This window comes from Numenius arquata, chromosome 8 (genome assembly GCF_964106895.1).
Source record: "Numenius arquata chromosome 8, bNumArq3.hap1.1, whole genome shotgun sequence".
Lineage (NCBI taxonomy): Eukaryota > Metazoa > Chordata > Aves > Charadriiformes > Scolopacidae > Numenius > Numenius arquata.
Window position 1 is genome coordinate 11915214 of NC_133583.1, and position 16770 is coordinate 11931983.

Below are 16770 nucleotides of genomic sequence, written 5' to 3' on the forward strand. Positions count from 1 at the left end.
TGTAGATGTTGAAGGGTAGAAAGGAAAGGGAAGGAAAAGCTCCAGCCCCGGTGTTTTGAGAGGTGTCCTCCCTCCAGACCATGCATGAACAAGGCATCAGGATGTGGAGCAGACCATAACGGAGAGGGCACAGGGGAGAAGTCAACTAAGAGATGAGCACAGGGTGGGAGGAGAGGAATTTTGGCAAGATGAGAGTTACCCAGCTCTCCTTTGCCTCTCCTCCCAGCCCCTGCCTCATCGGATGCGGAGGTATGAGGGGATGGAGTAATTGAAGAGCAAGTAGTCCATTTTGTATAAATTAAAGAGTCTCCTTTGGTAGAAGGGGCTAATGTCCTGGAAGAACTGGGCTGTCATGTCATCTGTTGTCCTGGTGGTCTTGGATGAAGATGGGAACTTGACGCTTGTGTCAGCCCCAACGAGCTGGAGGATGTAGTTGGCATCTTCAGCCAAGGTCTCATACTTGCCCACCACATCGTAGTGGACGATGCAGGGGTGGCAAAGTGAGTGTACCCGCTCCCAGTGCTCGTTGAAGGGCTCCTCCCGCTGTGTCCTTGGATCCAGCAGGTAGTAAACGAACTCCTCAAAGCGTACATCGTCCCCACGTTCCAGGGCCTTGTCGCTGGGCTCCTGCCGGTGCCGCCGGATGATCTTGGTCCCGTAGCGCTTGTGGAAGGCTGTGTTGTAGCTGCGGGTGAACTTGTTGCGGTACGCCGAGACCAGGCGCTCAAAGGGCTCCCGCACAAAGATGAACTTGAGGTAGCTGCGCAGGCGGTGGTTGATCTCGGGGATGCTGTACTCGGAGAGGGTGCGCAGGTTGGATGAGACGTGAGCCTCGTTAGCGGGGATTTCCAGTGGGTCCCGGTACTTGCCTTGCCCCGTCAGGACCATCATCACCCGCTTCCAGTTGGTGCAGGCCACTTTGGGCACGTAGCAGTAGAGCAGCCCGTGCGTGTCATCCACCACCAAGTGCCGCAAGTCATCCGGCTGCAGAAGGCGCCGCTTGCGGGTGTAACGGTTGCAGATGTTGCTCAACAGCTCCCGTCTCTGCTGGTGAACCGCCTGCAGTGATGACTGCTCAAACTGGGAAGAGAAAAAAAAAAGAGATGGTCACTAGCTTGGGCAAGCTGATCGTGGCTTACACACAACGCTTTGCCCACAACCGTCCCCAACCTCTCCCCTTTCCAGGGTTTGGCCGTCACCTGTGGGAGGTTTCTGGGGACAGTGTTGACTTTGAACACAGGTTGCTTTGGTGCATTTAATCCTTGGGCCTGCTGCGGGCAAAAGACAGAATAAAGTGTGATGAGGAGCCAGATGAGAAGACAAGTCCAAGGGGGTGAGGGAATAACAGGCGGTGCAGAGAGGGTCAACAACCAAACATTTGTTACAGCACCCACACACACACTGGGCTAAAGCTCTCCTTTACACCAGACCAGGGGGGCATACATGGCCTGACCCCTCTAGGGGCAAACAGGTGGTGTCACACACCACATCGTGCTGATGCCTACACCCGCGGGCTCGCTGCGAACACTGCAGCCAAGAGGCAGAAACGTGCTACACGAGTGTGGGCACGCATGGTGAAAATGGGGCGGGTGTGCTGCCAAGAAAAGGCAAAGGGAGATGGGTGGAGGAAAATGGTCTTTAACGCTGACAGTCAAACCCTGGGGAGCAGTTGGGGAGCTGGAGGCGAGGTGGGGTGGCAGGGCATGATGGAGAGGAGCAAGATGCTGCTGGAGGTGGTGGTAAGGCTTTTCCTGAGGGCTTTGGGTTTCTTCTGCTGAAGGACTTTTTTCACACAGCCCAGTCCGATGCCTCAGCTCTGGTCATATTCTCTTTCGTTCATGGGGACGAGAAGTCCATATATGGTCCCTTTTTCCCTTTTGATCTTTGCATTAAGGGCTGGCAGCTCCAGGTTTCCCTGGAGCCCAGAGCCCCCCAACTCCCGCCCCAGCTGAAACTCCCCTCCAGATCTGGGGACATGACCTTTCCTGTCATGATTTTCATCAGAAATCCCAAAATGTCATTAAAACATGCGGGGAAGGAAATTATTTCCAGGAACTCAGAAGGGGAAGGTCCCCTCCTCCTCCTGCCCACTCCCTCCCCGTTTTGCTCACCAGAGTTGGGAGGTTTCGCTAACAGCCCTGAGGCCATCGCTGGGAGCAACAGCCTCATCCGGGCCATGACCACTAACGGCTTCACCGCTGGTTTGCTGACCCAGGGCAGCTCTGACCCCGCAGAGCTGTTGCTGTAATGCAATGCAATCACCCCTACATCACAAGATGATGGTGGCTTCCACTTTGGGGTTGTGAAAACAGTCCTGCTGGCAACACAGGGCGCCGTGGCAAATCTCTCTGCAGCCTGGTGACGTGGCAACCTCAAGGTTATGGGCAAGGGCAGGCCACCTCCTTGGATCCCCACATTCTTGCTACTGACTGCTGTCATTGCTTCTGCATGCCAAAGGACACCCTTTGCCAAGCCTCAGGTGCACCCTCGCCTCTCCCTGGGGACCATAAGGGGTTTTGGGAGGCACTAGAGCCTGGGAGAGGCAGTGTTGTGGAGCTGGGGCTTTGTAAAGCTCCTTCCAGGAGCTGGGATCCTGAGACAAACTGCCCATCCCATGGACGATCCAGCAGACCCATCACCTTCAGAGGGGCACTAACATCTGGGCTAAAAGCTCCTCCTGCAAGGGATGAACCACACACAGACCTTTTTGGATCTCATTTCCACTAAGGAAATAACCTTATCCAGGTCACCTTAGTGACCACTTCCTCCAGGAACCTGCATGGCCAGAAACCTGAGATGGAGGCAGGAGAAAGTATCCCATCCCTGCTCCTTCCAAGAGGGAGATGATAAGGGAAAATGCTCAGATGGAGGAAACGCAGGTCAACAGACTCTAACTGCCACCAAGAAATGACTTTGATGTTGGCTAGTTGGATATAAAGAAAATATAGCACCTAGGGAGGTGACAGTCATAGCTAAAGAGGTGTTCTTATGGTACACCTCCCTGCGACACAGTCAAACCTTTCAGCAGAAATGTCTTTTGTTTGGAGGCTCCCTGTCACCTTTTATAATTGGAAACCCTTTTGCAAGTGCTTAAAAAAAAATAAAAAGAGGCATTTTAATAATGTGATTTCTTTCAGGTGTTTTCTCCCTGTACTTGCATAATTCAAAACTATTGGACCAGAGAGACAGACAGACAGGCTGTCTGCAGGCATGGTAACAAATAAATGTGACTACTTTTCAACAGCCGCCCACTGGAATAAGTGCATGTCTTGCAGTTATTTCAGAGCAAAATTGCTCCCTTCATTTCCTTTTCTTTAAAAGCCGGAGAAATTAAGTATCACTTTTAAAGAAGCAACACCATGATGTTCCAGCAGTGTTAGGGTTTGCTGGCATCATGGGCAAGGAAGTTCACATCTGCCATGTTTCCCAGAGCAAATGTATTTCAGTTGTTTATAGACATTAAAGCATCCACCTAGACAGTGGTATGGTCTTTTCTTTTGGACATGGCCAGAGGTTCAGGCCCAGGGACCTTGGGAGTGGTTGGAGACCCACATGTCAGAGAGGTGGAAGAAGGGGTCAGCCCCCAACACCCCACTCCCTCTTCATCCCCCCACCGCCCTCTTGCTGTTCCCTTACCTGGTCACTCTCGTACAGGGCCTGGAGTGGGCTGCGACCAGCTTTCCCCTGCCAGGTGGATCTCATAACCCCGTTTTCTGAGGCTGGAAAAGGAGCAAGAAAAATCAGAGGGGTTGGGAGGGCTGCTTCCCTCACCCTCTCTGGAGATGCCCAAGTTGGGTTGAGACAATGTCCCCCAAGAAGAGACAAATCCATTTGGCTCTGGGGGAAGATCCCCCTTATATTTTAGCAAAACCTGCAGTTAGGGTTGAAAAGGTCCAGATCTAACTTTTAAATAAATAAAGGACCACAAATAAAGACAACAGCTTGTTTCAATTTCAAGAGCAACTGGGAAGAGTTTGATCCATGTGCATTTGGGAAATGTGACTGCGTACGGGCTGCGCTGGCAAGGGAATGACTCAGGAGGCAACAGGCTCAGCATCGTTGCAGCTCCACGAGGGCCGAGCGAGGTTCTGTGCCTGGCAGAGATAAGGGACAGATCCAGCACCGGCAGCTCTGTGCTGAGCCCCCACTGGCTCGGAGTTTGCATTTCCAGGCTCAGAGACACAACCATTAATAGACAAACTGGTCAGATGCTTCGTCTGACTGAGAAGTTGTTTTAAGTTCTTATTTGCTTTTTTTTCTTTTATTTCTTCTCTCCTAAACCAGCAACATCTCCTTGAGCTTTTGAAGCTGAAGACAGCACCCAAGCAGTCCTCACCCCTTCCCTGCCACACAGATCAGCTGTTTTGGTTTCAGGGGTCTGTTTGTAGCATCACCAAACCTGAGGCTGGATCTGGCCAGCCACAAATGCGGTGCTGGACACCAAGTTGGTGACAGATGCTCAAGTTCTCATGCTCATAAATTATGTAGGGCTGCAACCACCTTCCAGGCTATGAAGCATCTGCTTCAGCTGCCATCCCTCAGCCCCAGGGACTTTCTTTCCAGCACAGCCTGGATATCCCAAACCTAATGCATGGAGCCAGCCATAACAGGGCACAGGCTCTCGCTTGCAATAACACCTCTAAGCAGCTGTCCCACCTCTCACCCACCCTATCCTTCTTGTATCCAACCCTCTCCATTGGCAAAAGATGCCATGACAGTTCTCATATGAGAAGAAGGTTTCTAACCATGGGGGTTGTGCAACCCTGGAGTTGGCTTCCACAGAAGAAATCACACTAAGAATTTTAAAATGGAAGTTGATGTTTTTCTGAAGGGGACGATAGGACACATTGTTCAGGAGATCATGGCCAGGGGATTCTTCCAGTCCTCCAAGTTCCTGCTCCTACAGGGACCTTCTAAAATCTCAGAGGGACATTTGTGGTGAGGTAACAGCATCTCTCACAAACCATTTCTGGCAACATGAAAGTTTCTAGCACAGAGGCTTTTTGCACCACAGTTTCGGGCTCTGGATCTTTTCATTCACCGACCACCACCAAACAAACACAAACGTATTAGACAAGCCCCAGGTGGCATCTTTTTAACCAAAATAACCAGAAGGAAAAAATCCAAATCCCATCTTCTTTTCCATGTGCCTATATTTTGTTTAAATGAAAACTGCTCCAAAGTACAAAGTCACCAGGGTCTAAGCTAAACATTATTCATTCCTGGAGCTGTAATTAGGGGGAAATGATTGCCTGACCCCACAAAATTTCATCAGCAGTGCGTGGACGCTTGCGTGTTCATGGGAAATGGCACTTCCTGCAGCACTGGATTGATCAAGATGTGTCTCAACGAGAAGGTTCGGTTTCTTCCTCAATCCCCTGTATCAGTTACCCCACAGGAGGATGAAACAGCATCTGTGCTAACAAGAGATAAGCAGAAGATCCAACGCGCACAGCGCTGGGCTGAGATGCTCGTCCCAGAGGAGCTCCATTTCACATTTCCAGACTTGTCCCTCTGCAAATGGCAGAGAATTAGATCAACCTTGAAAACTCGACTCACTGCAGCTCGAATCCGCAAGCAGAGAGCATTAAATGCGAGTCCCTTTCCTGTCCAGGGATGATAAATTCCTGTTCGATTTAAGAGCATGACCTCGCTGTGGGCTGTCTGCGAGCGCCCTGCACCGCAGCAGACACTAAGTGTAGTCTATACTTAGTAAAAGCCGCGTGGAGGCATTTGTTTTCGAGACTAACACGTGCATCAACCAGAACCTTTCTTGTGAGGGACATAAGTAAACCCCAGGTGGTTCGGGCTGACACGAAGCTGCTAGAAATGCAAATTGCTAGTGCCGGCGTGGCGCAGGGAATGCATTCCCAAGGAAAGGCTTCAGCGCCCGGTGCAGGGTCAGGTCACGGCTGGGAGGAGCAGGCTGACTCAGCAGAAGGCTCTTTAGGATGAACAGAAAACAAATTTGCAGTAAAGCGGGTGGTGAGCAGAGGTCGGGCAGGACAGATCCGTGCTCTGACCGCTCTGGGCTGTGCCTTTCAATGCTGCTGAGGCAGGGGACAAGCCCGGCCAAGGACTGCTGCACCTCGCATGACTTTCGACGACAGCCCCAGCAGAAACGTTGCAAAATGGATTTCTTCCAGCCTTCTCCCCCCAGCGCAAGGTCTGGCAGAGAACAAGCCATCTTCTCTGGATAGCAGCCAACCCCCTAGGATCCCTGCTCTGCTCATGCTGTACAGAGTTCCAGAAAAAAAGGGGGAAGAGAAAAAAAAGGAACAAAGCCGCCAGGCTGCTCCTGTGCAGCCGGAGGAGCCCGGGAGCGCTGAGCTGGCAGGGGGAAGACGCCAACGCTGCACACTCACTGCAGCTTGACAGCTCTTGCTCTCCAAAGCGATGACACCATCTCCTGCCCAGGGCACTCACCAAACCCTTCACAGCAAACACCTGGCCCGACAGCGGGGTTTTACGAGGCTCCAACTGCAGGAAGTCTCCCCCGTCAGAAACTGTCTGCTTGTGCTACACGCAGCGTCCCGAGAAGAAAATCAAACGGGCTCCTGGCCGGGCCATGAGGATGAATTTTGAAGCCAGTGTTAAACCCTGTGCAGCTCAGCACAGCACCATGTGGGCACCGGTGCATGCGGAGGGCAGCAGCCCATCCCTGTGCCCTGTGGGACCAAAGCACCCATCCCTTGCAGGGCTGGGGTTGGAGCAGCTGCAGATGCCTGCAGCCGGCAGCCTGCACTTGAATGGAGACAGGTACTGGCCCAAAGCATCCGGGATTGCCTGGCAGAGCAACACCGACCATCACAGCAGTAGCCACTCCAGGGCTTCTGGGTCCTGTCTGAGCCAGCGGGAGGTTGCAGACAGTGATTTAATGGGAGCCAGCCCCCCTCAGACCAGGCTTTGCCACCTGACACAGCCCTACCCCATGACCCCAAGCTGTGGCCATCCCCTGCTCACCATCCATCAGCTCCAGCACCTGCAAAGTCTCTGCTGATGCGCTTCCCTCCCAGTCCTCCTCCCATCACCAGACAGCGGGTCCTCATCATGCAGCTCTATGATCACAGCTCAGTCTTTACTCAAACACAAACCCTCCTCATCCCCGGCTGCTCCACTCCAACCACCTGATCATGCAATCCCCCAGCGTGCTCCCATCCTGAGGTCTCTCACCATCCTGTCCCCATCCTGTCCTCACCTTCACCGCCTACCCCAAGCAGGCAGTGGCCCACCTTAAGAAGGCTGAGCTCAAGGGGCTCCACAGCAGAAATGCACAGCTGGAGAGGAAACCAAAGATGGAGGGGGAGCCAGGGAGAGGTTCGATTCTTGACCTGTGCCTGTTTCTTCCATCAGATCTGGGATACGGCCTGGACTGTGAGGAGGAAGAGGAGGAGGGAGGGAGGGGGCAGATGGGCAACGACATTTACACATCCCTCTTCTTCCAATAGTTCATGCTGAGAGCAAGTCAATCACCCCATCCCCTGTACCACTGGCTTACCCATCCCTGGGATGCTCCTGGGACTCCAAGAAGCTTGGAAAGGCCAAGGAATACTGAAATATATGACAGTGTTGAGGAGGGAGTATCATCAGAACAAGTTAATGGTTTGTACTGCGTTTTGGCACCACGGCCCTGAGTACAGCAGGATCTTCCATCATGGGGGAGCTGCCAAGATCTCACATCCTGGCTTTCCTCCTGACTTTATAGCTTGTTACTGAGGTTCCCAGGTTCCACCACATGCAATGGTAATCCTGGGAAATTTATCATCGCCACAATTGCATCCGAAAGCAGGGATGTCATTTAGCCAAGGTATATTGAGTTTCTAATGGGGAGAAAACATCAACCCCTGGCAACCGCTGGATCACCATTTGGATAATAAGTATCAAGACAGTGTATGTCTGTGATCCAAATGCAAAACGGTTTTCACTGAGATGGGCAGAAGGCAATATCACATTTGTCCCTTGCATCTTCAAAGGATGAGGCAAGGGAATAGGAGCAATGCAGAGCAAGGGACTGAACCCCCCCATGCTAAGGCAGTGACATTGACCAGAAATCACTGACTGAGGTGGGCTTGAAAGGGAGCTCAGGGGTATTTTGGAGTCTCCTGTGCTACAAGTGCTTTCAGTCTTTCCCTGGGAGCATGAAATGGCAAGGCACTCCCTCCTTCCCCCTACAGCCCACATTTAGTGCTGTCCCATCAAAACGGAATCTATTCTCTTGCAGCGGTGAGACATCAAAAGCGCAGCAGGATCTGGGGTTTCCACGACCTGCCAGCTCTCTTTGGAAAAGGGAATAGATTTTAAAGCTGTGAATACTTAGGTGTACTAGTTGATTGCGAAGAGAGCCAGATGTGTGAGGTGAGGGAAAGACTGGATCATGCCCATCCCAGACTTCTGGAAGCAGCAGTGAAAGAATTTGCTGTTTTGGCTGCAGGGACTCTAAATTACGGAGGGAGGTTCTCTGCAACCACAACAGCAAATCCAGCGCCCGAGTTTGAAGAGTTTGGCTAGGAGACAGGATTCAGGCAGTGACAAGCCTGCTAAGCTGACATCAGCATTACCAAGGCTTTAGAAAACAGTCTGAAGGAAAGAAAACAAAAGATGTGTGTGCAACTGGATAGGTGAATAAAATCAACATGGCATTTACTAAGCACAGCTTAGACCCATGCAGCCTGCTCTGTCTATAAAATAAGTCATTTCTATAGATCAAGCATATGTGGTAGATCCTCACCCAGATAACGTAACACATGAGATGTGACATACCACAGAAAATAAATACTTCAACCAGAGAGGTTTAAAAGGTGAACTGTGAGGGACACAAGCAACTGGAAAGCAGGCGGTGTTTAAATGGGAAATGCTGGGCAGAAGGCAGATTTTGAGTAAAGTATCTCTAAGATTGGCTTTGGGATCAATACTTTGGGAATGAGTTGACATAAAAATAGAAAGATACTGATGACGAACAAAGCATTGAGAAAGGCTGCCATGGCAGAGAGAGACTGAAACAACAACCAGGGAAACTAAAGCTTTGTGCTGGACCAGGGGAGTGGAAATTCAACAGAATTTAATTTTGCAATGTTGGAATTCAGCAGTTTCTGCTACTTTGCTGCTGGAAGTGGCAGGAGGTCCCAGATGCATTAGTTCTGGGCTATCAGCTGCCACTATGACAGTCATAAAAAAGGCAAATGAAGTGCTGAAATATATCAGGTGAGGTTTTGCCACAGCAGCAAAAAAAGCATGAATACTATTATCCATAGCATTGGCGACCTTCACCTGCAGCACTGACAGCTCTGCTCTCCTGAGACCAGGGCAGATCCAGAGCTGCTGAGAAGGGCTGTGAGGTGGCCAGGTGATCCCAGCACTTGCTGCCCCACGGGAGGGTGCAAGGGCTGGGCTGTGTGTACAAGCTGAGCTGGGATGTGATTGTCCCCTGGGAACACCAGCAGAGAGGGACAGGAGGTGTTTCACATGCAGGACATCTTTGTGCCCACTTGCTTGGGTGCCAAATAGGAAGAGGTTTGGAAACCCCAGATCTGTGGGAATCTGGCTGAGATGCAGCAGGAGGAATCTCAACTCCTTTTGGGCTGGAGGATGAGCTTTCAGGCATTTTCCGGACTGGACCCTGGGGACCATAAAGAGTCAAAAGCTCCACTCATGATCTCCAATATGAAATGCTGGAGAGGGTTAAAACCTGCAGATGCAGTCATTTCCAGCCAAGGGAAGTGAAGACAGAGCACACGTGCTTGCATGTGAGTATGCACCCCGGAGGCCCCCAAGGAGCTAATCCTGATCCCACCACTGTCTCACAGCCCCGACTTCACTTCCTGTTGTGTCTGTGCAAAACCTAAAAAAAGAGAAAAAATAATTGTGGTGCCTGGCCACCCAAAATGATCAGGCTGAGTGTTAATTACAGCCTGCGACTCCCAAGCGGGTGAGTGGGATAGGTCCTTGTCTGTACTCTAGGAAGACCCAGCTCTTAGGGCAGCCCCTCTTGGAAGCGGGATGCTCTCTCTCAGACCAAAAAAATAGCTCTGAAGTTGGGGAAGGCGGGTTGTGAATCCACCACATTTGTGATGGATTTGTTATGAATTCACATTTGTGATGGATTGTAGATCTGGACACAGGAAAAGGTATTGGTGTCACAAATTGACTAGCACACACAGCACGTGTGCACCTGAACTGAGTCCATAGGAGAAAGCAGAGTTTACAGTGGGAAACAAATAAGAACAATATTACCCCTTTTTATCAAGAGGGCAAACAACACCTGGAGGTCTTTAGTGTAAAGGGATCAGTACTTGCTTTAAGTCAGTCATTGGAAGAAATTAGGACCTGGGTCTCTTTGTGGGCACAGCAATGAGCTTTTCCAGACTTAGCTGGTTTTGACTCTTCTCTGGCACCTGTCGTGGGTGATGAATGAGTCCTTCGGTCCTACCAGTGATGGCTCACTCGTCCCTGGCTGCATAAACGCAGCCCTGCTTCGTGAAGTCAGGCTCCTCGCTATTAAAATAACTGCACCCAAGAGACACGGAGAAGGATGCTGCCGTCTAATTTAAGAGAGGATATTGAGCCTGCGTTATTCAAAGCCAAATCATAGCTGCAGCCACTGGCTGCTGAATCTGTCCAATTTTCGATTTTAACATCCAAGAGAGGGGAAAAAAAAAAAAAGAGACAGAGAGAAAAAAGAAAATAGAGCTTGAGCTTGACAGCAGCAGTGGTAGATCCAGACAGTTCCTGCAGTCTGAGCTCAGTTTTCCCTCCCAGTTTGATAGCAAAGCCTGGGACACACTGCCTGGCTGGCGGCTGGACACTTTGACATTGTGAGGATGGACCAGGGAACAGAGGCCAAGAAACCACACATGGAAGCAGCAGTCAAACCCCTGGGCAGAGGCCCATGGTCTGTGTGAAGAGCAGCCCTGCCTGGAAGGATCAGAGCTATTGGGCTGAACAGAGCTGGTCTCAAGGAAGCAACGTTTAAGTCTAGGAAGCTCTGGCTCTTGTGCCGTACTGGTGGAGAACACATTTGCTCCATTTCCACCTTAGCACAAGGGTTGATTGTTGGGTTTGTTTAAAAAAAGATAGATACTTTTCAAAACAAGGGTGATACGGGAACCCAAACACCGAAATCCCACAGCAAACTCCAGACCCACTAGCTTAACATTGCTGAAAGTAGCGACCACTGATGGAGAAGACAACCCAGTAGGTTTGCTTTCTTGCATGTTGCATTCAGCTGTGAAAAACTCTGGCAATTCTGGTGTTCACATCCTTATGCATTTCAGACCTAAGGGAGCACCTCCGGGAATTAAAACCAAAACCCATTCCTATTTTCATTCTTACAGGAAGGTTTTGATTTGGGAACGCAATTTTTTTTTGCTTCAGCAAAGAGGCAATCCAATCTACTTATATTCCCGCGACTGTTCATTTTTACTGCATCTAAAAAGCCAGGCATATAGACAACAGAGGCTGAATTAAAATGCTAAAGAAGAAAGGAAAAGAAATCTAACTGAGCCACATGCTTAATGTGCTTAAATGCATCCTTCAGCTTTGTGAATTCAGACATAACCACCTCCGCTGGGGAGCTGCGAGTAAAACGAGAAGCAGGAGACGTAACCAGCTGCACTTCATCCAGGGGTTCACACCCAGAACCTGCTCAGTGGCTCGCTGGATCACTCTGAAAAACTCAAGTCTGCTTGACCGTCTTCTCTGCCAAGGCTGAGGAGCCTCCACATGCAATGGTGATGTGGGAAGGGGAGGATGGGGATACGGCTGCAGTGTGAGGCCACGTGATGAGGGGACGACCACAACACCAGAGCGCAGCAAGATGTGTCCCCTAGCACGGCCCTGCAGAGCCTCGCCATCTGCTCAGCCAGCAGCACCTGCTTGGTTTGCTGATCTTAAAGACAGCAAACAGACAGCAGCCCTTGACCCTGTCACACCGCTGTGTCACACCACTACCTCCAGTGGGTTAGGTGGGACCCTGCCTCTCACCATCCTGCAGCACCACTGGGAAAAAGTGCATTCCCATGGCTCACGAGGGAAAAGAGAACATCCCAAGAACTTTGGATGCAGGGCACAGGACTTGAGGCCATAGTGTGGGAAATCTGAGGTGAACATCAAATGCCAGAGACCTGGCTGAGGCTACACGGGAGAGTGGCAGTGCAAACACGGGAGCTGTACCTCCCACTCGGGGAGAGCCGAGAGCATCTGTCACAGCTAAGAACCTAAAAACATTGGTCCCTGAATCTGCAGGACATGACAGGTCTCGTTCTGTCCCCAAAAGTGAAACAGTACCACAATGATTGCGTACAAAGATCTCAAGCAAGTGCTTGTTCTACAGTGCAGCCCCAACCACTGCCTTTCTGGACACGCAGGGGGTTGGCAAGAGAACCAGGGGATGCCCAAGGCATCTCAGACTTGCCTAGGAGCCTCTGGACCTGTGCTGAGGACCTGCAGGAGCCACCAGGGCTGGGAGGATTTGGAAGAAGCTCTCTCAGGTAGCAGACCAAGTTTTTTCCTACATCTCCAGAGCTGAGGTTTGTCCCCCAGACAGCTGATGGGTATCTCTGCACTTAGTTTACACTCCAGGAGATTGTGCCCCTTGGGCACACTCAAGAGGTAGCGGGCAGTATCCATGCCCCCTTCTGGCAGGTACACTTGGCAGCACAGCACGTACGAGACTAAGTATTTTGGGGAAATGAAGCATTAGAAGGTGAACAGCAATATTCAGACAGGCACAAGCAACAGCAAAAAGTAACCAGCACTATGGAGAATAACCAGAAGAGATGTTTTCTGATCTTTTCCCAGGCCTCTCCCATGCACAGCACTGCTCCCCAAGCAGCTGCATTACAGAGAAGGGGAGAGCTCAGGTATCAACCTGTGCTAGCCCCCACCTTGCACAGCTTCCACGGGGCAGCTAACAGATGCCTTTGGAGAGAATGCTGTATTTGACCTCTTTTGTTCATCCTGGGGCTGTGCCAGTGAGTGGTGAGCAGGAAGAGTGAGGAGGGGAGCTGGAATCAACTTGCAAAACTCCATAACTCTAATATTTACAATACAAACAAAGATTTCTTGTTCCAGACCAACATCCTCTGTAGCTTGGGAAATGCCCCTTTGCCCTTCCCATCTTTGCTTCTCTTTGCACAGTGTTTTTCTCCCCATTTATGGCTTGTTGTGCCTGTTCTACCTCATGACAATGTCCTCTTGCAGAGGCTTAGCACAGACACAGGTGACCATTCGTTCCCCTCAGCAGGTGAGCAGTGAGTGACTCCCGTGCAGGAGATTATGTGGACATGGGCGACAGGTCGCCACCTAACGCAGTCTCCTTCAGTGTGGTCACAGGCCCACCGCCGTCGCCTCCAATATTCTCCCTGCTGACAAACAAGCCAGTAATATATAACCCATGCTATTGCTGACAGCCTGCCCTCTGCTCTGCAGGCCAAGCCTCGGTAAGGCTGGCTGGCTCCACATTTCTCTCTGCTGAGGTAGAGGCAGCATAGAATCTGTCAGAGATGACTGTTTCAGCTCACTTGTTAGGGAAAGGGAATAATCCTCCGTTCTCCATCAAACCTGCCCCTGCCAGCTCCTCTCCCATTGCCTGCAGCAGAGCGACAACGCAGAGCATCCTGGGGAGCAGCAGTACCTTCCCCTTGCTTGCTCCAGAGCATTTTCAGACATAGCAGAGCCAAGGGGTAGGATGCTAGGAACGGCTGACTAGCTAGGGATGGCTGAAAGAACTACACAGGGTGCCCATGGGTCTGCACCAGGGCTGAACTACTGCCCTGATCCTGTACACCTCTCCCTGGAGGGATGGGCCTCCTGGGAGCACTAGGAACAGGACCTCCAAGGGGAGCCCAAGGTCTGTAGCTGGTTGTACCCCTGCTAGGGTCCTGGAGAAAGTCCTTCCCAGATAACCCAGCCAGGCTAGTGTAGCATGTCAGAAGGGCAGGATTAGAGTCACCTATGTGATCCTGCTTCCTTGAGCGGGTCAGCAGGAAGGCACATCCTTGTCCCCTGCAAAACCACCACGTGATTTAATGGCATCCCTCCATGTCACTAGCTGGGCCACAACCCTCAGGCATTGGCATGGGACCTGGAAGCTGAACTGTCCCTCTGAAAACACTGGATAAGTGTCTTCTCACCAGCACTGCATCCTAAATCTCGGGCTCAGAACCTGCCTCCAGGTAGCTTGGTTTTGGGCCATACAACTCTATTTTCAAGCACAGCCACCACCTAGATGGTGTCATCCTTGTTATCCCCCATGGCAAAGCCCAATCTCCAGCCAGGCACCATCTTTTGCAAGGAGCATCACAGCAGCTTGGCAGCTGTCACTGGTGTCACATCACCCCAGGAGCACGGACAACCAAAATATATCTGTTCTTACAGGGATGGGAAGTAAAACACACACAGGAATCTGAAGCTCATCTGCTTGTCTATCAGAGGGTTTAACAAAGGGTATTTAATTTCTCTGACCATTACAAGACTGCTGCTACGAATTTGTATAAGGCTCAACAGCACTCACACGACATGGTGTGCTGGAAAACGTGTACCTGCTCACTTTGGGGCTAAGCAACAGCTCACTGGAAATTTTGGCTCAGGTGGTGCAACACACCCTTGTTTAGAGGTCTTGCTGAATCAACCAAGCACAGGATCGTGCCCAGAGACACCCTGGAACCAGCAGCCCAGACTGCCGGGACCGCTCCCCATGGGAAGGGAGAATGCTCCAGTTGGTGGCTCATGTGGTCCTGACTTTAAGCTGTCTCATTCAGCAGAAATTAAACCCAGCGAGTGACTTGAACTTGGCTGGATCAGACAGAACCAAGTCCCAGCAGCACGGGGATGCTTGAAAGCTTAGCTCAGGCTTTTTTTCCACTGCTACACATTTTCTACCACCCCCCCTAGCCCTTTTGAAACAGCCAAACCCAATAATTAAACCCCCCGCTCTCCTCACCTCCCAGCACTTAGAAACTGCAGAGGGCTAAACAGAGATATGTTGTGAGGAAGCTACCCACAAAGCTACGGGAAAAACTACAAATAAAAGCAGCTCGGAGGCAAACCTGAGCAGGGCAAGACAGGACATGCACATGAGGAGGTTTACACAGAGAACAGCCCACGTACAACAGACACCACGACCTGAAGCAGTGAAAGACAAATCTCCTTTCCCATCAGCTCAGGTGGATGAACCCACACACATTTGCATATGGGAGAAGGTGGTTTTGCAGCACCACAGGCACCAGGGTCACCTAGAACTGATGTTTTAGCCGCCATGATAAAGTACCATTTCAGGGCAAGATGAGGGAGGGGTGCAGAGGAGGGATGGAGGCTGCACAATGGTCCACCCTCTTCCTCTTCTCCAGTACCTGGCTAAAACATGTCCCATCCTCGTGGAGCCAATGGAGGGGTCCTACCAGCTGCTATCACCCAGACCCTCCTCCCCTGCAAATCTTCCCTCTCTTCCCCAAATGACTCTTTTGGCTTTCTAGGAAGATACTTCAGGCCAACTCCAAGCAGCCACAACTGGCTCTTGAAGGGTGATGGGGCATCCCATCCCCAGCACCCATTTTCAGGCCATGTCTCTGCTGAAGAGGCACCCCCCAGTCCCTCTTTCCCAGCCACATTCCTCAGAAGAGGTACCACAGGCATTGACCTCTGAGGTGACACTTCCCATTCAGAGGAGGCCCAGTTCTACAAACATCCTAGACAAGAGGGAAAGGAGCATTTTCCAACCTTCTTCCACCAAATGCACACGCTCCACAGCTTCTATCCCCTGGGACAAACCCTTCTACAGCATTTCTATTCTCAAACAAAACAGTTCCTAAAGGCACAGAGATGTGAAGTGTATTGGGGATCCCCTGACCACATTGTTACAAAGTGTGAGTGGTCTCTCCCCAATGCCCAAGATGACTTCCTCTGGGAAGGAGATGAAAAGACATGTCACTCCCTAAAAATAATACCCTTGTTTGCAGCAATCACCTCCTTGCAGCTTCTCCAGAGTCCCAGGACTGTGTGGCACAACTGGATGGTAACAGCAGCCAGGCTCCCTGGCACTAATGACAGTCTCCCTCTAGCCAAGGAACACAGTCTAAGAGGGGACAATGAGTCACTATTTTACATGGGGTAATTTGACGGACCGCACTGCCTTTAACAGGAAAAATCATTCACTCTTCTCAGTATGTGCTCTTCTGGCTGGAACGCTGCAGTCCATGGGCAAGAGAGGGACAAGGGGGGTGTGATGCCTCCAGGAAATGTTAATTCAGGGTGTGGACGAAGGCTCTAAGCTGTTCTCCATGGAAAGTGAAGGATGGGAAGAGGGGTGAGTACATGTCCTGCTCTTGTTCCAGCCAGACAGGGAATGGAGAAGCCTGCCAGAAGCAGCAATGGTTGTGGTGAACGTCTGGAGATGGAAACGCGTAGCTTCAGGGAACTGAAGTGGGACCAAAAATCCAGACACACCTGCCTCCACCTGTGCGTGAGATCCCTGATGTCTGTACACAGTCGTCTGCAGTCTGGGACCCCGTGCCTGGGGCTCACGGGACGGGAATGCCTCTGGCATGTGGCATCGGGGGACAGGGCGGCAGCAGAGCTGCATCACCTATCCATCTGATATTGGGGTACTTACACCATCCACGAAGTGAAAATGACTCCCAGCATGGGGCCCTCACATACAGAAATCTGGGGGCAGACAGGCATAAGGACAGCCCAGGAGCCCTAAGTGTGTTAGATGCACTCGCGCGGTTTCCATCCAGCTGGCGAAAGGCAGAGGGATGCTCCCTGCTTCCTTGG

General features: G+C 51.2%; 1 protein-coding gene across 1 annotated transcript in view; it reads right to left on the bottom strand.

Moving 5' to 3' along the window:
* Nucleotides 1-234: 234 nt before the first annotated feature.
* Nucleotides 235-16770, bottom strand: part of CHST13 (carbohydrate sulfotransferase 13) — a 30834-nt gene continuing 14298 nt past the window's right edge. The window contains exons 2-3 of the mRNA XM_074152372.1: nucleotides 3637-3719; nucleotides 235-1080 (exon numbers count right to left, since the gene is read on the bottom strand). Of these exons, the coding sequence (XP_074008473.1) occupies nucleotides 235-1080; nucleotides 3637-3719 (929 nt within the window). The remainder of the gene's footprint in view (nucleotides 1081-3636; nucleotides 3720-16770) is intronic.